Raw genomic sequence first — 21,067 nt, forward strand, 5'->3', positions numbered from 1 at the left:
TTAGCCGGGACGGGAGATCAGAACGTGTTCAGAGTCAAAAAACGGTTCGTTAGCCGGGACGTGAGATCAAAATGTGGTCGGGGTCGAAACATGGGTCGTAGCAGAAGACAAACAGAGAAATCAGGAACAGACGAGTGGAAACTGGGTGACAAACCGGGGCCGACGGGAGTCAGAGTCTAAAATGCTTGCTTTGTGAAAACAGAGGTTTGCTGATGGACTGACAACATGCGAGTGAAAGGACTGAGCTTAAATAGGACAGGGAACCAATCAGGTAACCAGCAGCTGGCGCCAAACAAGCGGGCACAGGTGAGTGTAATGAGTAATCATGACGAAACGGTTGTTCAACTCTGGTTTCTTTAAATATGTTTCATTGGAAAAAAAAAAACTTCTTATTACATATACGCCAGATTATACCACAGAAATTGTGCCTCAACAAAGAGTCACAATAAAAATGCTTCATTGGAAACAAAACACCCTGAAAGGTCAGTGTGTAATATTTAGTAAACATAATTCAGTAAAACATTGTTTTGAATACTAGGCTAAAGTACATGAAGTATCATACCAATGTTAACTTTTATTAAAAAATCATGGGTCAAAAAATGTGTATTTCTTTTACATAGTGGTATCCCTACTTAGATCACCGCCATGTTTGTCTGCCGTTTGGTTGCTTGAAATGGCACTGGTTTTAATTTGTGTCGAACAACATTGCCATCTAGTGGTCAAATATTACACACTGGGGCTTTCAAAGATCTAACAGTGCTTTTTAGAGTACAAATACACCAGATTGTACTAAAAGTAGTTGGGCCTCATCAGAGTATTAATGAACAGGTAATTCAACACGGGTTTAAGTAAACCTATGTTTTATTGGGAATTGTTTTTTTAAAAAGTCCAATACCTCATTGATTGTCTTAGTACATAAACTCCAGATTCTACAAAACAGTTAAGTGTCACAATTAAACAAGTAATTTCGCTCTGACTTAAGCAAACCGATGCTTTATTGGGGAAAAAAACCCTGAAAATCGCCCTATTTGTTTTCTTAGTACATAAACACCAGATTGTATTAAAAGAAGTAGGACCATATTAAAGAGTATCAATAAAACAGGCAATTCAACTCTGGTTTAAGTAAACCTATGCATTATTGGAAAACTAGCTTTAGACAAATCCAACACCTTATTTGTTTTCTTAGTACATATACGCAAGATTGTACAAAAATAGTTGTGCCTTAACAAAGTGTCACAATAAAACAAGCAATTCAACTCTGGTTTAAGTAAACCTGTTTCCTTATTGCTTTTCTTTGTACATTTACAACAGATTCTACAAAATAGTTTCGCCATGAGGAAAGTATTTTTGAATTTTTTTTCTTTTACTTCATGGTGACTTTAAAGTAGATGAGATACGATAGCCAAAAGTGTGAATATGTAATTCATCTTTACACAATTTGTTTTACTTATGATTTTTTTTTTCGTTGTGATGAATTAACGAGATGGATTCACAAAATGTTGAGTTTTAAACCCCAAACTATTTTGACAAATATCTGCAACAGTCTTGCAGACCAACGTTGAGGTATCGCTCACCTCAATGCGAGTTATTTTCAGTCAGGCCACAATCGTATGAAGCTACATCTTTTTAACTTTGACAATGAAGCTTGAAACACAAGATAGATTTGCTGGAACATTTTAAAAAACACAGTTATTTAATTATAATAAAATACAACGTGTACAACATTTTTAAATATAAATTCAGATGTGTTTTTTTTACCTGGTCTCTTTTTCCTTTTTCAAGCTTTTTTGTCACAGGTTAGCAAAAAAGAGCCAGTTTCATGTGCGCTTTCAAAATAAAGACGTGACATGTTAATACTAACTAATTAGGTTATTAAAAGGTTGAAACTATTAAGAGTAAGGTTAAAATAGGACAGATTTTCCCACCTCTGCTGTAGCCCTCTGCAGTTCATCCACGCTGATCATGGGCCATTTGGCTGCATCTCTGATCAGTTTTCTCCTTCTACGAACTGAAAGTTTAGGGGTACGGCCTGATCTTGGTAGATTTGCAGTGGTCTGGTACTCCTTCCATTTCAATATTATTGCTTTCAGAGTGCTCCTTGGGATGTTTAAAGCTTGGGAAATCTTTTTGTATCCAAATCTAGCTTTAAACTTCTCCACAACAGTATCTCGGACCTGCCTGGTGTGTTCCTCGTTCTTCGTGATGCTCTCTGCGCTTTAAACAGACCTCTCAGACTATCACAGTGCAGGTGCATTTATACAGAGACTTGATTACACACAGGTGGATTCCATTTATCATCGTTGGTCATTTAGATCAACATTGAATCATTCAGAGATCCTCAGTGAACTTCTGGACAGTTTGCTGCACTGAATATGAATGGGCTGAATAATTTTGCACACCCACTTTTTGGTTTTTTTTTTTGTTAAAAAAAGTTTAAAATATCCAATAAAGTGTGTTCCACTTCATGATTGTGTCCCACTTATTGTTGATGCTTCAGAAGAAATTACAGTTGTATATCTTGATGTTTGAAGTCTGAAATGTGGCAAAAGGTCAAAAAGTTCAAGGGGGCCAAATAGTTTCTCAAGCCACTGTAAGGCTAGGGTCCCAGGGACCAAAAAACGGTTACTTTTTTATAATAGAAAACTTAAAAAGGGCAGGAGAGAAACGTGTCGTAGAAAAGGGGCATTAGACACATTTTATAGTGCCCTGTTTAGGTGTAGCATGCACCTTTCCTCTTAGGCGCAATCCATAGGGGTGATGACGCTTTATAGTACAATGCCGTCCAAAGTAATGCGGGCTTCCGTTAATCATGAGGAAAGAAGTAATGCAATGGCCAAGTGAAGCCACCGGACACCAAAGTCAGCGTCATTTTTAAGGAGACTTGTTGAGAAACATGGCAAAAATTTCAGGCATTCCAGCACGTTTTAATCCTTGAATACACAAAATTGAAACGTAGGCATTTTCAAGGATTTCAAGCACGCGTACGAACCCTGAATATAACGCTAAGCACACAGTCGTTGTTTGCTTTCCTTGTACTCAACCAATATATATACTGCAAACTGCTTACGCAATATTTAAGCAAGACATCAGGGTTGAAGCCGAGCAGTAATGTGATTATCTCATCAAAACTTCACTTCAATGCCATTCTGGTCTTCACTGTATCAATATTTGTCGTCCTTTACGACATTTCAATAAGAGAGTCCGGAAATGAGGACCCATCTTATCAAAAAGTGCAAGAAACCGACCAGAACATTCAATCATGGGTTAGCACTCCAGTTTATCCGACAGATCAGCGGTCACAGTGTTAGATGAGCAATAAAAAAAAAATCTCAATTAAAATCGAATTAAGGCTGCGGAATATAACAGAAGAAGTAAATGGTGGCACTGTTAATGAGAACATTCATTGTTATCTTGCCCGATGCTTACATCATTGTGCGGTCATGTCCATAGAAGCGCTTATTTAATGGTTTTTATCGAATGAACCAAACGGACAGGCTCATGAAGAACATCAATGAACTGAGCTGTATCAAGTTATCATATTTTATAATATAAACTGTTGGGAAATAATAATGAATAACAATGACATTAGAAGTCAAATCGGACCTACAAAATCCAGCCCAACCTGATCCAGGCCCATGGGTCTTAAAACCGACCCAGCTTGAGCCCGGCAAATTAACTTCGTTTGAGGGAACGAGCCCAAAGAGAACCCGAATTCTCGTATTTCATTCAGATTTTTTATTTTTCAACCCGTCATTGTTCTTTGTTTCTTATTCTTTCTGTCTTGGCGTGGAGGTTGCACGTGATTGATTTAGTGCCCCTTTCGCATGAGGCCAAGTGCAAAGTCGAGCAGACCTAAAGTGTGAATCCTTATGTTCGAATTCAGGTCGGGCCTTTCTCTCGAATCAGTCCCCTTCTTGTGTGTTCAGCAATGACGGTCAGCTAATTTGAAAAAAAAAAAAAAAAAAAAAAGTCAGCGATAGAGAAGACAGGCCTGAACCTGAACCAATTGATTGACAATTTTTTCCGACTCGAGAAGTGTAACAGTTATTCGACTGATTACTGGAAGAAAGAAAAGGAAGGGCTTAATGGACCGTTTTTTTGCAACGATAAAATTGGGCAATTCCCTGTGGAACACTAGACTAGGTCTCACGGTGCATTGGTTGAAAAACACTATTTTAAGCAAAAAGCTGACTCACTTCCACTCCCCTCTGCTCAGTTGCTGGGAAACGTACTGGCAAAAGCACACCCCTCCCTCCAAGTGACCCGGGGGGGCGCACGGCTGCGGAAAGGGGAAGTGCCTTTTGGCAAGGCAGCAGGCGTACCCTGATGAGAACCAGATGAGAGCTACTTTAAAGAGCTCTTCGGCCCTGGCCGGATCCTTGAAAGTTGCCGAAAACTCACCCCTGCAAGCCTTGAGTGTAACGTACACCAAATATAATTTGGAATTGGACTGGAAGCCCATTAGAAGCTTCTCCTGGGTGAGGATGGCGTTAGCGTGACCTGCTGCTTTTTGCATCTCCCTCACAATTTGTTTTTCATCGTCGTTCTTCCAAAGAGAAAGATGAACGAGGAACCCTATTGGAACTGAAAAGAAACATGTGATGGTGGTGACCCACTCCCCAACTGGATTGTAGAAGGGGGTGTCAGGTATAAGATTGCCCATAATGACCGCTGTTAAATAGATAAATAAAACAAGGAATCCTAAAAAGATTAATACACCAGTAACGTAGAGCACAATCCTAACCCAGACTGGTTTTAGCCACACTTTTTCAACAGACACATTATTGATAATGGAAATAGCCGCTCTATATTTTTCCGGGTCCTCAATAATAAGGCGCAGTTGGTCCGGTACTTCCATTTGACTGAACAGCCCTGCGTCCCAGTTGTAAAGACTTTCTACGTTCACAGCAGTTAAAGGCAGCAGGGCCTTTCCGTTGTAAATGGAAGGCGGCTGGTAGGGAACCACCGTGGAGCCTTGGAGCTTCCAGTTTGGGGTGAAGAGCACCTTCAGGAGCTTGCCCATAAACTCCGGGTCACCGGCCTCCAGGTAGGTGAGGTGGCAGAGGTGCAACGGGACGAAGACCGAGGGCTCCAGAAGCACAGGGACGAGGGGCTTCCTCTCTAGGCAGTCTCTGAACAGAGACATGTTGGCCTCCAGGAGACACCAGCGGCTCCTCACAAACTCAGAGCTGAGGACCAACAGGACTTTCTGGCTCTCCTGGATGCACTCCGACATGTTTTCCAGAACGGTGCGACCTGGAGTGAAATCGCGCTCGTGGTAGCAGACGAGCAAGCGACATGCTTCCAGATGCTCGATGAGGGAGTGTGTCCACAGGTAATCAGTGCTGCTGTAACTGATGAAGACGTGGAAAGTCTCGCCCGCCTTCAAAGGTGGAGGAACATCAGTGGAAAGAACCAGAATCTTCTCATTCATCTTCTCTAGATAGATCAAAAGAAGATACACTCATCTGAATGTTTACATGCAGGCAACAATCCAAATGGGAAAATAACGGTAATCCCTCGTTTATTGCAGGGGTTTCGTTCCAAAAAGGACCAGCAATAGTTAAAACCCGCGTAATAGAACCTTTTATTTGTTTATCTATTAAGTACTCTAATATACATTAAGCCAAAGAACAAACACAATTTATCTATCTATCTATCTTGGTCATATCCCTGAAAAGAGGTGACAATAACAAAGAAAGTAAGAAAGGGAAAGAAATAGCAAAAAACACAGCCAAAAATGTTTGGACCATGGCCAACCCAAATGCCCAAACAACCAAACAAGTTATGCACCTCGGCAGCTAAGTTGGTCATGCTTTTGTCCCTCCAGATGAAACGGGACACAAGGAAGCGGCCATGTCATTCGGGTCAGGGTGACAAAACACACTCTTCTGTTCAACAGCAGCAGGGCCCGAGAGCTTTTACTGGTTTACCCCTGCCGCATCATACGGGTGCCCAGTCCAAACATCACAAAACCCAATTTATAGGCTCAAACATTCATTTAATCAAATACAAGTAATGTACTAAGAGTGTATTTTACAAATACTGTCAAGTACTGTAAACTATAATTTTTAAAAATATTTATGCTTTAACGAACTACTGTATGGATTAAGGATGAATCACTTTACTTCAGATGGTTTTTTTTTGTCACCATCATGTGGACAATAAAAATGTGGCGTGAAAAGCACATTCACAAAACAGATGAAAATACTGCACTTCATAAACGTTTTTACAATTAACTTTAAAAATAGTCTTGCAACAATATGGCAAGATTGATTGGTTGTATCAAATATGATATGTTGGGTCATTGTGCAAATAAAGCAGCTTTCTAAGGAAGCCTGAATTATGCACTCGTGTTATGAGTGTAATGATATATTATCATTATATTTTTGACAGTTTTGTTTGAAAAAGTAAGCAAGCATTATTTCTGAATGTTTCGAAACCATCTGTCATGATGACTGATTAATTTCAGCTGTGCCCGCTCGTTTGGCGCCAGCCGCTACTGGCTCCCTGATTGGTTCCCCGTCCTACTTAAACTCCGTCCTTTCACTCACCGGTTGTTAGTCCGTCAGCGAGCCGCTGTTTCTACAAAGCCAGCCTTTTGACTCTGATTCCCATCGGTCCCGCTTTTTGCACCCGTTTTCCCCCCGTCCGTTCCTGATTTCCCCGTTTGTCTCCGGCTACGCCCTGTTTTTTGACCGCGACCACGTTTTGCTCTCTCGTCCCGGCTTACGACCCGTGTTTGATCCCGACCACGTTTTGCTCTCCTGTCCTGGCTATCGACCTGTTTTTTCCGTCTTCCTTCTTCTCCCACCCCGGAAGATCCACTTCTGCATTAAGATCACGACCCGATTCTGTGAGCGGCTTGCTTCCCGTGTCCAGCGAGCACCGGATCGCGGCGCTGCCTTTAATCTTCATCTCAATGAACTTGTGGGAAACGTTACGCGATTGGGTCTACCCTTTGTTCCGGTCGTGACACTATCCACTTTACTCCAGATGATACTTTCTCACATCACAAGGAAGTGATGGGAAAATGATTTTACCTGTCTTTAGCATATCGAGAAGTCCAAGTTTGTTGGCGATAGAAAGCCTTTTCCTCTGTCTTATAGTGCTTTTATGGGTCCAGAGAGTTCTGTTGACATGATGGCTTTTAGAGAAATTTAAATTTGAAAAAGATTTGCCCGTACGTAATGTTGGTTCATTAAGCTGTTTTACGTATGAGTACACTCAAGACCGCAACGTTATTGATGCACTGGCAGACGCAGTCAGAGAAGGGGTGGGGCGACTGTTTAGCCGCTCAGAATGCATGCTAAAATTTCGCAAAGTTATGAAACCGCGAAAAAAATAAACCGCGGAACAGTGAAGGATTAGTGTATAAAACTTTTATATTTTTGACCAATAGCAACAATCTATGATGATGATGTCATACTCGTCTAAGCAACTTTGGCCATGATGGGATAGTTTAGTATTATTATTATCGCTGCTACCCAAAATTTTGATACAGATCTTTTTCATATTTTGGAAGCTTTGCTGGTATTTTGAGTTCTAGAAAATAGAATTTATGGTTACTGATCACATGTTTGCTAATAAATGAACCAAATTAGTAAACAGAACAAGAACCAACAGGACGTTATTATATTAAGTGGATTCAGAAGTCTGGTGGAAATAGCTTTTAACATTTATAATTTCCAGGTATGTCAAATATAGTTTAAATTTGTGATTTATTTAACACACAATAAATTAGCTCAAGTCATCCAAACAATGGAAGCAAAGGTAGCTACGCTAGCTTAGTACTTGCACATATTTGAACTCGAATCCCTTAAATAGGAAAAATATAGGCCAAGCATTAGTTCTTACAAGTTAGCTTTAACATTCTGGCACTGATGATTTTGGGGTATCCTATTTTAGAAAATATAAACAATCGTTTGCTCATGCATGAGCTAGAACTAGCAAAAGGAGATCTCTAATCTAAAAATTGTCGTACGACAATTTTTGAATCTTAAATTGTATTACAGATTACATGAGCAAAAGCTTGACATTTCGTGTTAAAACAGCACTTTTTAATCAAACCATGCTACTGATTATAGCGACTGTACCAATGCTAGTTTAGTATTGTTAATGCTACAGGCTCAGATTTAAACGCAAAACCTCTAAAATGTGGTAGATATAAGACAAACTTTAGTTCTAACATGTTCGCTTCCAGATTCTGGAGCTCAGTATTTTAGAGTATCGTATTTTAGAAGTGTTTTCCAACCCTTTTCGAACCAAGGTACACTTTTATTTATAAAAAGGTTCCGAGGCACACCGTCCGTCGAAAATGCTTGTAAATGAAGTTATGTCAAATATTTCACTGTACTACTTCATAAGCAGATAATTAGTATACAAAAAGAAGAAAATAATACTTAAAATAAAAAGAATGATGTGCTTTATTTATGTTTTTATTTTTTACAGTGCAATCTTAAACCGCTTTGTTAAACTATCTATCTATATCTATCTACCTTGGTCATATCCCTCAAGATATTGTTGAACAAATTAAGTTATTAAATGTACTGTGCTACCTCATAAGCAGGTAATTAGTATATAAAAAGTATATAAAAATCTACTGCCACCTAATGGTATGGATGACTATTACACTTCCTCATCTGTAGATAGCAAAAATACTGAATAATGGCTTGGTTTTTTAGAAAGATAAAATTGGGCAAATTTCAGCTGCACACTTGACAAGGTCTCACAGCACACTCGTGTGCCCCGGCAAACAGGTTGGAAAACACTGCTCTAGAAAATATAATCAATTATTTGTCAATCGTTTGCTCATGCCTGAGAAAACCAAGCAAAAGGATCTGGAAGTTGAATGGATTCTGAAGCCAAGTGCAAATAGTTATAGTTTCAGGTCTATTGGTATGCTCAATGCTACTTCAGATTTTTTTTTTATTATTTCACAACCAAAATGTTAATTAAGAACATTAAAATATGAAAGTTAGCTTTTTTTTAAATTCTAGCTAGCTAGGGTTGCTAGCATCGTCATTTTGTTGATGCTAAAGGCTGAGTCGTATCAATGTTTTGTTTATTAAAAAAAGTTTACATTCATCTTTGTTTTATTTGACACTAAACTTTTACTAAAAGTGGCATTAAGCCTTTCCTTTTTAAGTTGATAGAATTCATCAGTTTCTTTCTGAATTGCAGCTTAATGCAAAGTGAGCTCCAATTAGTGCTCAAAGATGGGAAATATATGTTTGTTTTCGGGTAAACCATGTGATTAGATAAGGTAGGTATCATTGGTGTTTGATATAGATTATAACTGCAAAAACACGAAATATACAAAAGTGCGCAGTTCAGGAAAGGTGACTGTTGCATTTGAAAGCTTCTGATTAAAACATCCGATCGGTTTGCACTTTTCCGCGGTATAAAAACAAACCATAAAAAGAAAGCAACGCACAGCACAACGGCATGCATTCCTACCTGCTAATGATCGACGGAGCCACACAAATGCACAAACTTCGCATTGCGAGAAGTGAAAGTAAACACGGGAAGCAGAAAACGGATCTGCGTCGCTTCTCCTTTGTTTTACTTTTTCGTGTGTTAAAGACACAGTGCGGATTTTTGCTTGCAGAGGCAAATACAATTTTCAGGGATTGTTTATTTTTGGCATGTATGTGCATACCTGTCAACCTCCACGGCTGCATGCCCTTACAAACTGTCCTGTTTTCCTTTACAAAATACAAAATAATCTTACGCCATTTTTTTTTCAATCGTGTTTTTTAATGTAGTTTTACATGTTCTGTTGTACATGTGTTTTGTTATATCATTCCGTACATATTCTTAATAATAAAATAAAAAGTAAAATAAAATAAAAAATCAGGAACAATTGTTATCAGTGTAACTAAAATATCCATCAATAACACTTTAAATTTCTAGATAAAGATATTTTTGGAGGAAAATATTAGTTGGCATTTCTATTTTGTAAACCAAACCACAATATCAACCATTTATGCTTGTATTTTAAATTTCAAACAGACTATTTAACAGAGACAGAAAATACAAACCTTTGCATTCTTGTGACTGCGAAACATGTTTTTCATAAGCCTTGAGAAGTGATTGGCAACTGTTGGAGGTATGTTGTGCTCTGCGATGAAATGGCAAAACATGACTTCTGTGGCTGTTGAGGAGTAGCTATATTGTTTTAATAACCAGGGTTGGGTAGGGTTACTTTAACTTGATTACTTTCAATTTCTTTTGGATTACTCCAATACCAAATATGCTAATAAAAGACAAAAGAAACTAAATATGAATAAAATTACTAAATTTTGTGCAGGCTTGAGGAGTAACGGAATACATGTCATGTACATGAAACGGCAAAAATGATGTTGGCAAACTGTTTGGATTTATTTTCATTTTGTTTCTGTCGCATTTTATGTTAGTTTTGCCGGAGATCAAAGAGATCAAAGCCAGGAGAGAAAGCTTACCACGTGTTGTGTGTCATAATTTTATTCATATTTAGTTTCTTTTGTCTTTTATTAGCATATTTGGTATTGGAGTGATCCAAAAGTAATTGAAAGTAATCAAGTTAAAGTAACCCTACCCAACCCTGTTAATAACCTTATTATACAGAATACAATCGCTATTGTCGGAAGCGCAGCAGAATGTGCGTTCACGCGAGGGGGGGAGGATTTGGCAGGGGAGTTGATATTAGGCACTACAGCGGCAGACGCATGCTCATAGTAGCATCAAACCGCTGGCTTCGTTTGCAACGGAAAAAAACGATACCGAGATAGAGGCTACCGCGGCGAACTCGTTTGACTTGATTGATTTGCCGTTTCGTGATAGTCGGTGTATACCGGATGGTACCCATAATTGACAAATTTGCGTTTTTCCTTACAGATTTTCTTGTACGTCTTACACGTCCTAAAATGCATAATAAACGTACTTTGTATGGCAAAAACGTACAGGTTGACAGGTATGTATGTGCCTTTTAGAGCGCTAAAAACGCTTTTTTATTTTTATTTTTTTCATCCTAGTGAGACTATTGCAACTAAACTTACTTTCATGGTTGATATCCACCACCACTGCAACGTTTTACACTTTGTTGTGTGAAAAAAAGAGGGGGCGGGAGTGGTGATTTTAAGCGCATGCTTGTCGTTTTATTTAATCTAGGATAAACATGGTTTCAAATACACTCCAAATACTAACCCAATCTCCCCAAAAAGATGAAAAGGTGAGAGTTTATCTGAGTGAATATAACTAACTAACGCAATATATATATATATATATATATATATATATAAATATATATATATATATATATATATATATATATATATAAGGCTCTTTGAACTCAGTTGTTTATTGTTAAGACATACTTAATAAGGAAGATATTTAATATTAAACGTTTTAAGGACACCCTTAAACTACACACACCACCTTCATATACACCAAAATATGACTAAAATATTATAATTTGACATTGCAGGATCATACAAATATCGGACCGTCTTAAAATTTTTGAAGCCTGTGGTGAAGCTCTTTTTTTCTGTCATACAACTAAAAAAAAGTACCATACATCATTAACAATCAACTGAACTAGTGCACAGCACGGTGGCGCAGTGGATAGCGCGTCTGCGGCACAGTTCTGAGGTCATGAGATCGAACCTACTGTGTGGAGTTTGCATGTTTTCCCCGTGCTTGCGTGGGTTTCTTTTGGGCACTCCGGTTTCCTCCCACATTCCAAAAAAAACATGCATGTTAGGTTAATTGGCCAGTCCAAATTGTCCCTAGGTGTGAATGAGCGAGTGAATTGTATCTCTGTGTGCCCTGCGACTGGTTGGCAACCAGTTGAGGGTGTCACCTGCCCACTGCCCAGAGATAGCTGGGATAGGCTACAGCACCCTCGCGACCCTACTGATGATAAGCGGTGCAGATAATGGATGGATGGATGGATGAACTAGTGCAAACATTTTATTTCAGTATTTTCGCGAGGGGTTATTCGTTTGTCTCTAGGAATGTGAATAATGCATTTGGATTGCTCCAAATATTGAATACTTACTTTACAATCACATTATCATCTGCATGTAATCGTAGTTATGGGAAAAACGATTACATAACTTGGGTAAAAAAATGTTTCTATCAACAATTTTTTTTACATTTGATGACATTTGTAGTAGCATAGCATGAATAAAATTGTGAGCTTACTGTTAATCATGTGATGGTTCCTGGAGTGTCACATCTAATCTTGTTGTGAAAAATGTTCACTACAATGTTATCAATGACTATGAAAACAATTGTAATTTGAAATTTTCAGATCCATTCCCCTCGGCTTAGTTGCATGGAAACGTACTGACAGAAGCACACGCCTCCTTCCAGGTGACCGGCGGATATTGGCGTAGGGAAGGGGAAGCTTCTTTTAGCCAGGCAGCAGGCGTAACCCGATGAAAAATACAGCATGGCCCTTTCAAACAAATTCTCTGCGGTGGTCTGCTCGCGAAACATCTCTGCAAACTCCTGCCGACATCCGTTCAGAGAAACGTATACCATGTGGATTGTTGTCGTGGCCTGAAAGCCCAGCAAGACCTTTTCCTCACTGAGGATAATGTTTGCCTGACCTGCCGCCTTCTGCAACTCTTTTACTGTGTGAGCCACGCAATCCCTCTTGATAAGTCCCGCTTGAACTAGTGTGCCAATTAAAATGCAACATTGACAAGCAAGTATTAATCCCCAAAAATAATTGTTTAGAATAATTAAAATGCTGCTGTAGCACATTAAGGCTGTTAGAATTAATTCAAATGCGAAACCGACAACAATTAATAGACCTTGTAGCCATTTTGGATACACTTTCTGCCGAGACACATTATTGATGATGGCAATGGCCTCCCTGTACTTTTTTGGATCCTGAATAACCAGGCGCAATTGGTCCGGTACATCCATGTCACTGAACCGGCCCGCGTCCCATTTGTAAATACTTTCCGCGTTGACAGCAGTTAATGGCTGCAGGGCCTTTCCGTTGTAAATGGAAGGCGGCTGGTAGGGAACCACCGTGGAGCCTTGTAGCTTCCAGTTTGGGGTGAAGAGCACCTTCAGGAGCTTGCCCATAAACTCCGGGTCACCGGCCTCCAGGTAGGTGAGGTGGCAGAGGTGCAACGGGATGAAGACCGAGGGCTCCAGAAGCACAGGGACAAGGGGCTTCCTCTCTAGGCAGTCTCTGAACAGAGACATGTTGGCCTCCAGGAGACACCAGCGGCTCCTCACAAACTCTGAGCTGAGGACCAACAGGACTTTCTGGCTCTCCTGGATGCACTCAGACATGTTCTCCAGAACGGTGCGACCTGGAGTGAAATCGCGCTCGTGGTAGCAGACGAGCAAGTGGCAAGCTTCCAGATGCTCGATGAGGGAGTGTGTCCACTGATAATCAGTGCTGCTGTAACTGATGAAGACGTGGAAAGTCTCGCCAGCCTTCAAAAGTGGAGGAACATCAGTGGAAGGACCTGAAGCAGAAGCGCAGCCTGCATCAAAGATCATCTCGTCCATATTCTGGGGAAGGTCACAGAATTAACTTAAACCATGTCAGACCCAATAGACGGTAACCAGTCGACTAATAAGCTTAATTATTTGCAGCCCTATTGTACAGTATTCCCCCCTTGTTTGCAGTTATTGTGTTCCATAACCATCTGTATCCTGTAAGACCCAGCAATGTAAAAAACAGCATTTTTTTCCCCCCGAAAAACAAAAGTCTTTTTTTTAATGTTTATTTTCTTCATATACACATAGTCTTTGGGTGGTATCGCATAGATGCAAACCATTTGACATTAAAAAGCAGTAGATTTTTTTGGGTGCTCTGAGGAGAGTGATGGGCAACAAAAGTATGAGTGTGGATGTTAAGAGGGAACTGTATGAGAGTGTGATTGTGCCGACGATGTTGTATGGTGCAGACTTGGAGCCTGAACGCAGATTTGATAAGGAAATTCAATGTTTTTGAGATGAAGTGTTTGAGGAGTATGTTAGGAGTGACAAGATTGGATAGATTTAGAAATGAAATTGTGAGAGACAGAACTGGAGTAATAGTGGAACTGAGCAAGTGTGTGGATAAGAGAGTGCTCGGTTGGTTTTGACACATGCAGAGGATGGATGAGGAGCGAATGTTGAAGAGGATCTACAAAGCAGAAGTAAATAGAAAGAGACCAAGAGGAAGGCCGCGATTGACGTGAATGGATAGTGTTATGAGTGCTCTGCAGGAAAGAGGTCTAAATGTAGTGGAAGCTAGAGCTCTCGTTGGTGATAATAATGAGTGGAGAGGTGTTGTAAAAGGATAGTGGGATGTTGATGGGATGGGCAGGGCATCTGTATGATGCGGCAGCGGTAAACCAGGGAAAGCTGTCGGGCCCTGCTGTTGAACTAAAGAGTGTGTTGTGTCACCCTGAACCGAGTGACATGGCCGCTTTCTTGTGTCCCGTTTCATCTGGAGGGACGAAAGCATGACCTACTTAGGTGTCGAGGTGCCTAACTTGTTTTGGTGTTTGGGCATTTGGGTTGGCCATGGCACAAAAATGTTTGTGTGTGTTTTTTGCTATTTTTTTCCCTTTTTTATTTTAGATAGATAGATTTTTTTCCTCTTTTTTACATGAGAAACACAATTTGTCTCCAAAATACTAAAAAAACGACAACATGTGCTTGTTTAGACAGGGAACTGGCAAACTTTTGCCAAAACGGAAATCTACTGTGATTGTTGGAGCACTATGTTCACACACAAAGACTCACAAAGTCAAAATAAAGCAGCCGTATACTAAAATACTAGTCTTAAGTCATGATGTCTTTTTTGTTTTTTCTAATTTAAAAAAAATGTAGTCAAACATGTAAAGTGGTTGGACTCACAATGGTTCTGGGTGGGTTATTTGTATACAGTACAAGCCCAGCTCACAGGTTTAGAACTTTCACAATCTGCAAAATGTTGGCTAAGCAACAACACCTTTTACATTCTTTTATGTGTAATTTACTGTAACAAGCATTCAAATAAAATCAAAACATTTTATTTATAAAGCACTTTTCAGGCAGAAAATTACCACTTAAAGTGCTGTATAAAAACATTAAGCATACAACAAGACAGTAAAATCCCCTCTCCCCTTCACACCCGACAACCCAAAACATATACATCGATCGTTCGTAAGTTGCTTCAGTGCTATATTTTGTATGTTTAAGGTTTATATGTGTATGTTTAAGGTTTGTATATGTTACCTGTTTTGTTTTGTACTAAGAAATAAACATTTCAAAAAATAATATGCTCTATAAAGATAAATAAAGTTAAGTTTAACTTACTTTTGGAAGATGAGCTTCAACAGAGTTCCTCCTCCGTGGTAGAAAGTGGCCGAATAAAAGCGATCCAACCATTTTCTCAACCGCATCAAGCTTTCTTATTCCACTTTAATTTCAAAAGAAACGGCTCACCTCTTCTTAACACTTTACGCCAACCAAAATGAATGGATGCACATGATATTAAACAATAAAAATGGCAAAGTTCTTAGTGCGCTGCAGATACAGTATGTTTACACACAAACTAGAAAGAGGAAGCAGATTTCTTCCTCAGGGTGGATGCTGGGTGACCTCTCACAGCGGCACCACACGCCAGTAGCGGTGGAAAAAAGCACTACAGTAATGTCCTGTACGCGGAAAAAGGTGCACACGATACAAAATCTAACTTACAACAATGTCCGGATATTTTTCGTCATCTCGAAAAAAAATGTTCGTATCTACCTTTTTTCATAAGTAGAATGGTTGTAAGTAGGGGAGCATCTGTATACACAAACACATGCAACGGTAAAAATACAATAAAAACAAGATAAGTACTGATAGAGATCAAATACGATTACGGCAAGGCACAGACTAGCCATGTAAGGAAAGGGACCTGAGGAAGGCTTATCCACACTGATAGGGATGGCAGCCAAAGCCATTGAACCACACCTTACCGGTGTGGTACCCCTTAATGAGGAAAGACTGAGATATAAAAATAGAAATTAAAAATAAAAAAAAACTGCAGAACAAAACATAAAGGTCTGTCATATAAGATTTTTTTTAACTGAAGTATAAAAATTTGCCCATTTCCATTCTGACGATGAAAACAACTATCCGACAGGAAATTCTTCTATCCCAATGACCTAGGGTTGTCAATTTTTTATTTAAAATAAAACACAATTTCTTTTTTCTTCGATTTTGTTCATTTTAATCTTCAAAAGCCTCCTGTCACACCATCTGAGTGGTTAAAACATATATGTTATGTTTTTCTGTATCTGGGTCTTACAAGGTTTTAATGTGACAGGTTTATAGACTGTAATCGAGTTTGAATTCAGCCAGCTCTTGCTCAAATATCACGGACATACTCTTGATGGAACATGGAGGGAACAAAAATGCTTTTGGGTGACCAGCTCCCATTTAAAACAGACCCCAGTATATGACCAAATTTGTTCTGAGGTGGGGATCTATTACCGTCTGCGAACCTCAGCTCACGCTAGGCAAGCCCTCTGACTCTGACTTCCTCCTGTTGTTTGCCTCACGTCTGTTTCCCGGTTTTGACCCGTTTCTGTTTTTGACCAAGTTTCTGCTCTCCCGTCCCGTCCGCTCTCGACACCGCCATCGCTCGCCACGGAAGTGCCACTTCCGCGTTCCGAGCAACCTGCTCCCGGTGACCGACGATCACCGGATCGTGGGTGCAAGCCTTTTCCTCCTTCTCAATAAAACTGAGAGAAACGAACGCAAGTGGGTCCTGTCTCTGTTTTTGGTCTCTGACAATCAATGGATTTTGAATTGCAAGGAGGAGAGGGAAAAGGGCTCTCAGATTAGAAAATTCCCTCCCTTTCTAAAGCCCTCCTCTGTGCTCCCTCCTTTATATTTAAGGTTAAAAAAACACCGGCCAGAAACCTATGGTAATTAGCTAATGCCTTTCTGGTACAAAATAATGAAATAATAAATAGTAAGCACCGTTTGTGTGTAGATAGATAGATAGATAGATAGATAGATAGATAGATAGATAGATAGATATATTTTTTTATTCATCCCTGATTGCATATGATTAAAATAACATAATAAATGAATATACATTGCATGTAAAGAAAACATGAAATTGATTTACTTTTGGTATGATCTGCGCTGGTTCGGTGGAGTCATAGGTGGATGCAGCGGGGGTAGGAGACGGTGGTTTAGAAATATAATTGTTTGTGATTTAAAATAAATTGATAGTGGGTTTCTACTGTCAAATATCCCTTTAATTGAGTTTATGTTACTAGCTATTGTAAATTATTATTTTTTTAAATGTACTTATCTTTTCTTGTTTATGCTATATGGCTAAGAGATACAAGGCTTCCAGATATACCCGTCAGTTTCTTGTACATCGCCCCAGGTGAATTTAGCTTTTGCCTTGCCTATTACGTTCGCTAATCCACTTTTATTGAGACAGTCAGGCAACTAGAGTCAAATTTAGAACACCCAGAAGCTTCTGTTTTACTCCTGCTCACTCTAAATCTGCACCTGCAGATGTGACATTTCGTGCTTGATTATAGAGACCGAATGTTTTAAAAAAAGAAAAAGAAACGGGTGCATTTGCTTATTTTAAATGATAAGAGAAAAAGAGATGAAGTAAAATGTTGAGGGGGAAAAAAGCCAGGAGAAAATGCTGCTATTACGAAACATTATCAGCACTTATTATTCACACCGATTAACATCAACTCCTATTTTTCATTTGTTTTTTGCATAATGTGTAAAAAAAGGATTTTTGTCCACCGTGCCAGACCCACTTACCACCTAGTTACAAGCTCGGACAAACATACCCGTGTAATGAATGCTTCCTGTGTATATCAAGGAAGTCATTTTTTTGCTACCCTGTGGTTTAGAACGCACACATTTCATTCACAGTCATGCAGCCTTGCCCCAAATGTCTCTGTTGTTCTTTATCATTAAAACGGGTTAGGTTGGATTTACTTACATGATTTCTACTTGAAGAGGCATACAGAAGAGGGACGTACAAAAGGAAAATGAAACCTGACATAGTTTAAGAGTGTCATTTTGAGGCGTGTACTATGAGTGGACTTTGACCAATAGCGAGAAAACAGCATTTAAAAACCCACGTTCTGTTGGCTGGCAATTTGACTAATTTCAAGTATGGTACAGTAGACTCACGGATATGACATTAATATGTACTTTTCGGGGTGGAGATTCCAAAGTGAAATTGCCATAGAGCAGGGAATAAAAACCTATGGTAATTAACAAATGCGCTCTAAACAAAATAAATTATAGTTGGTACTGTTTATGTGTAAAATGTATGAAAATAACATGAATACATATACGAGCAAAGGAAAACCTTTGATGTGATGTGACTGGTCGAGTAGATTTGCGGGTGGATGCAGAGGGATGAAAAGACAGCGACCGCTGATCAAAAATCAAATTGATTTTAAAACTTGCAAGGATTGTTATGCCTTCACTTGCTTTAATCGCCTCTTTATATTTAGCAATAGTCCCGGTTATCAATGCGTTATGCCCTCTCAATTTAGCGGGGGTAGCCATTCGTGTGCCTCTTTTATATTTCTTGTTAATAGTAAGCTTAGTTGCCTTAGTTCTCATGATTATGCCTCTCCCTTTATCATCCCTGCAAGCATTGGGACCCATCCATCCATCCATTATCAGCACCGTTTATCCTCAGTAGGGTTGCGGGGGTGCTGGAGCCTATCCCAGCTATCTTCAGGCAGTGGGCAGGGGACACCCTGAACTGGTTGCCAGCCAGTCGCAGGGCACACAGAGACAGACAATTCACTCGCTCATTTACACCTAGGGACAATTTGAACTGGCCAATTAACCTGATATGCATGTTTTTGGGATGTGGGAGGAAACCAGAGTACCCGGAGGAAACCCATGCAAGCACGGGGAGAACATGCAAACTCAGAACTGTGCCGCACATGCACTAACCACTGTGCCGTCGTGCTACCGCATTGGGACCCATTGTGAATAAATACAGTACAAAAAATACAGGGTTATATCACCAACATGCAGTCTTTTTAAAGCACGAAATGAAGAGACAGGCATTGTGGGAGGTAATTCAGCCTGTAGCATATCCGTAATTTCATGATGCCATCACACAAACCATTAGCAGACCGGATTTTTATATGACGTCGACCAATCTTAGAGACATAACTATATACATGCTACTACTGCAAAATCAAATTTTGTAAAGTTTTAGGCATGCAAAATAATGTGTTGTATCACGGGGGATATACAGTATTCATTTTCAAATTTGAATAATTATTTTAACATATATTATAATATAAATACATATTTTTTTGCATTGTTTTGTTTGGTTTTATTTATTCTCTTTTTACATCATTTTCAGGGAACTACAGATGAAAAATAACCTTCTGGCTTATACTATTTTTTGGACCATGAGTTTAATTTCACTGCCACCTTCTGAAACCAATAAATCAGTTAAAAGGTCTAGATAAATATTGAAAAATCAGCACGAAATATAATGAAATTAGAAAGATAGTAAGCAAAATGATCCAGCTAAAGATTCCTTTGTGCTGCGATTTGTCTTTTATAGTGTCGGTTAGGGCTATACAAATAAAAATGACTTGACTTGACTTGGCCTCTCTTCTTCACAGATTTTCAGTAGGCGAACTCCATGCTCCTCCCGGATTGCCATACAGTGTTTACCGTGAATAAATCACACTTATCACTTTGTAAGTATATTTATTTATTTAACACTTAAGTGCTTTGGCTGTGTCGGGAGTCTTGATAGAAGAAAATAACAAGTGTGTCAAAGACATTGAAAGAAACGGGTGGGTTGGACCTTCATTTCGTGTACGCTGATGCTAACAATTTCAAAATCAAAGTGTCAAGTCAAGTCATGTTTACTTGTGACCCCCTTAATCACAAAGAGTCTCAAAGGGCTGCACAGATCAAAGACTATTGCAAACTACAGACTATTGTGACACCATCCCCTCATCCAAAACCTACATGAGGGCAAATAATACACAGATATTGTCAACATAAAATATAGGTTATTCATATGTTATAGAATAGAAGTGTTTTAAGCTTAGATTGAAACATTTCCACTGGGGTTGCAGATCAAATCTGCGGGGGAAGAGCATTCCACAGCACAGGGGCCCGAATGGAGAATGCTCTCGAACCTGCGGATCTTTTCTTGCCTCTTGAGATGACTACTAGACCAGCATTTTCAGAGCGAAGGCTCCAGACCGGAACATAGGGGGAAATGAAATCTGAAAGATATCAGGAGTCCATGCATGATTTTGTATACTACCAACAGAACCTTGAAATCACATCTTAAGCTAACAGGGAGCCAATGCAGGTCAGCTAAAATCGGGGTCATGTGATCAAATTTTCTTGTTTTAGGTAAAAGCCTTGCTGCAGCATTTTGTACCAGCTGAAGGCTCGTGAATTTGGACTTCGGGAGACAGGAGAGTAGTGCATTACAGTCATCGAGATGGGAGGTAACAAACGCGTGAATTATGATCTCTGCATCTGACTGAGACAGCATGGGGCGAATTTTAGCAATGTTGCAAAGATGGAAGAAAGCTGTTCTAGTAATATTCTTCACGTGTGTTTGAAAGGACAGATTGGGGTCAAATATGACAACTTCATTTTTGACCTAGTCACCCGGATGATTTTACATTTGTCAATATTCAGCAGTTTTTGAGAACAAGTCACGTCATTTAGATGGACCAATAACTAACAAGGTGCAAGAAGTTGAGTGACATCCATTCTTTTATCTCAGTGAGGCAGGCCTCCAAATTTCCTCATTTTAATGTGGCAGATTCCTCCATCGGAAGATATAATTGTGTGTCATCTGCGTAGAAATGAAAACTGATATTATACCGTATTTTCCGCACTATAAGGCGCACCGGGTTATAGGGCGCACCCCGAAAAAATAGTTTTTGGTCCTATTTTTGACATACATAAGACGCACCGGATGATAAGGCGCTACAATGGGAACTTGGACATAACAGTCAGATAGTTCAGTCCAACTTATTACCCCCTTAACATTCCGAAAGCTTGCAAAGACGCAAATACGTGTCGAGAACACGTG

General features: G+C 39.4%; 2 protein-coding genes across 3 annotated transcripts; both read right to left on the minus strand.

Moving 5' to 3' along the window:
• Positions 1–224: 224 nt before the first annotated feature.
• On the minus strand, positions 225–9,552 carry LOC148363055 (uncharacterized). The gene is made up of 2 exons (XM_088340649.1): positions 9,460–9,552; positions 225–5,439 (listed from the first exon to the last, which is right to left on the minus strand). Exon 2 carries the CDS (start codon positions 5,432–5,434, stop codon positions 4,193–4,195), a length of 1,242 nt encoding a protein of 413 aa, XP_088196775.1. The 5' UTR covers positions 5,435–5,439; positions 9,460–9,552; the 3' UTR covers positions 225–4,192.
• A 1,805-nt stretch (positions 9,553–11,357) lies between these two features.
• On the minus strand, positions 11,358–18,017 carry LOC148363056 (uncharacterized). 2 transcript variants are annotated; one of them, XM_088339367.1, is made up of 2 exons: positions 17,957–18,017; positions 11,358–13,475 (listed from the first exon to the last, which is right to left on the minus strand). In XM_088339367.1, exon 2 carries the CDS (start codon positions 13,294–13,296, stop codon positions 12,292–12,294), a length of 1,005 nt encoding a protein of 334 aa, XP_088195493.1. In that variant the 5' UTR covers positions 13,297–13,475; positions 17,957–18,017; the 3' UTR covers positions 11,358–12,291. The 2 variants fall into 2 exon arrangements, with proteins under 2 accessions (XP_088195493.1, XP_088195492.1); XM_088339366.1 differs by having other exon boundaries at positions 11,358–13,521; positions 17,957–18,006.
• Between the last annotated feature and the right edge of the window lie 3,050 nt (positions 18,018–21,067).

This window comes from Urocampus carinirostris, chromosome 7 (genome assembly GCF_059441175.1).
Source record: "Urocampus carinirostris isolate Australia breed hairy pipefish chromosome 7, RoL_Ucar_1.0, whole genome shotgun sequence".
In the NCBI taxonomy this organism is placed as follows: domain Eukaryota; kingdom Metazoa; phylum Chordata; class Actinopteri; order Syngnathiformes; family Syngnathidae; genus Urocampus; species Urocampus carinirostris.

Excerpts from the sequence above, each read along its gene's own strand:
- LOC148363055 (XM_088340649.1), bottom strand. The coding sequence starts at position 5,434 with ATGAATGAGAAGATTCTGGTTCTTTCCACTGATGTTCCTCCACCTTTG.
- LOC148363056 (XM_088339366.1), bottom strand. The coding sequence starts at position 13,518 with ATGGACGAGATGATCTTTGATGCAGGCTGCGCTTCTGCTTCAGGTCCT.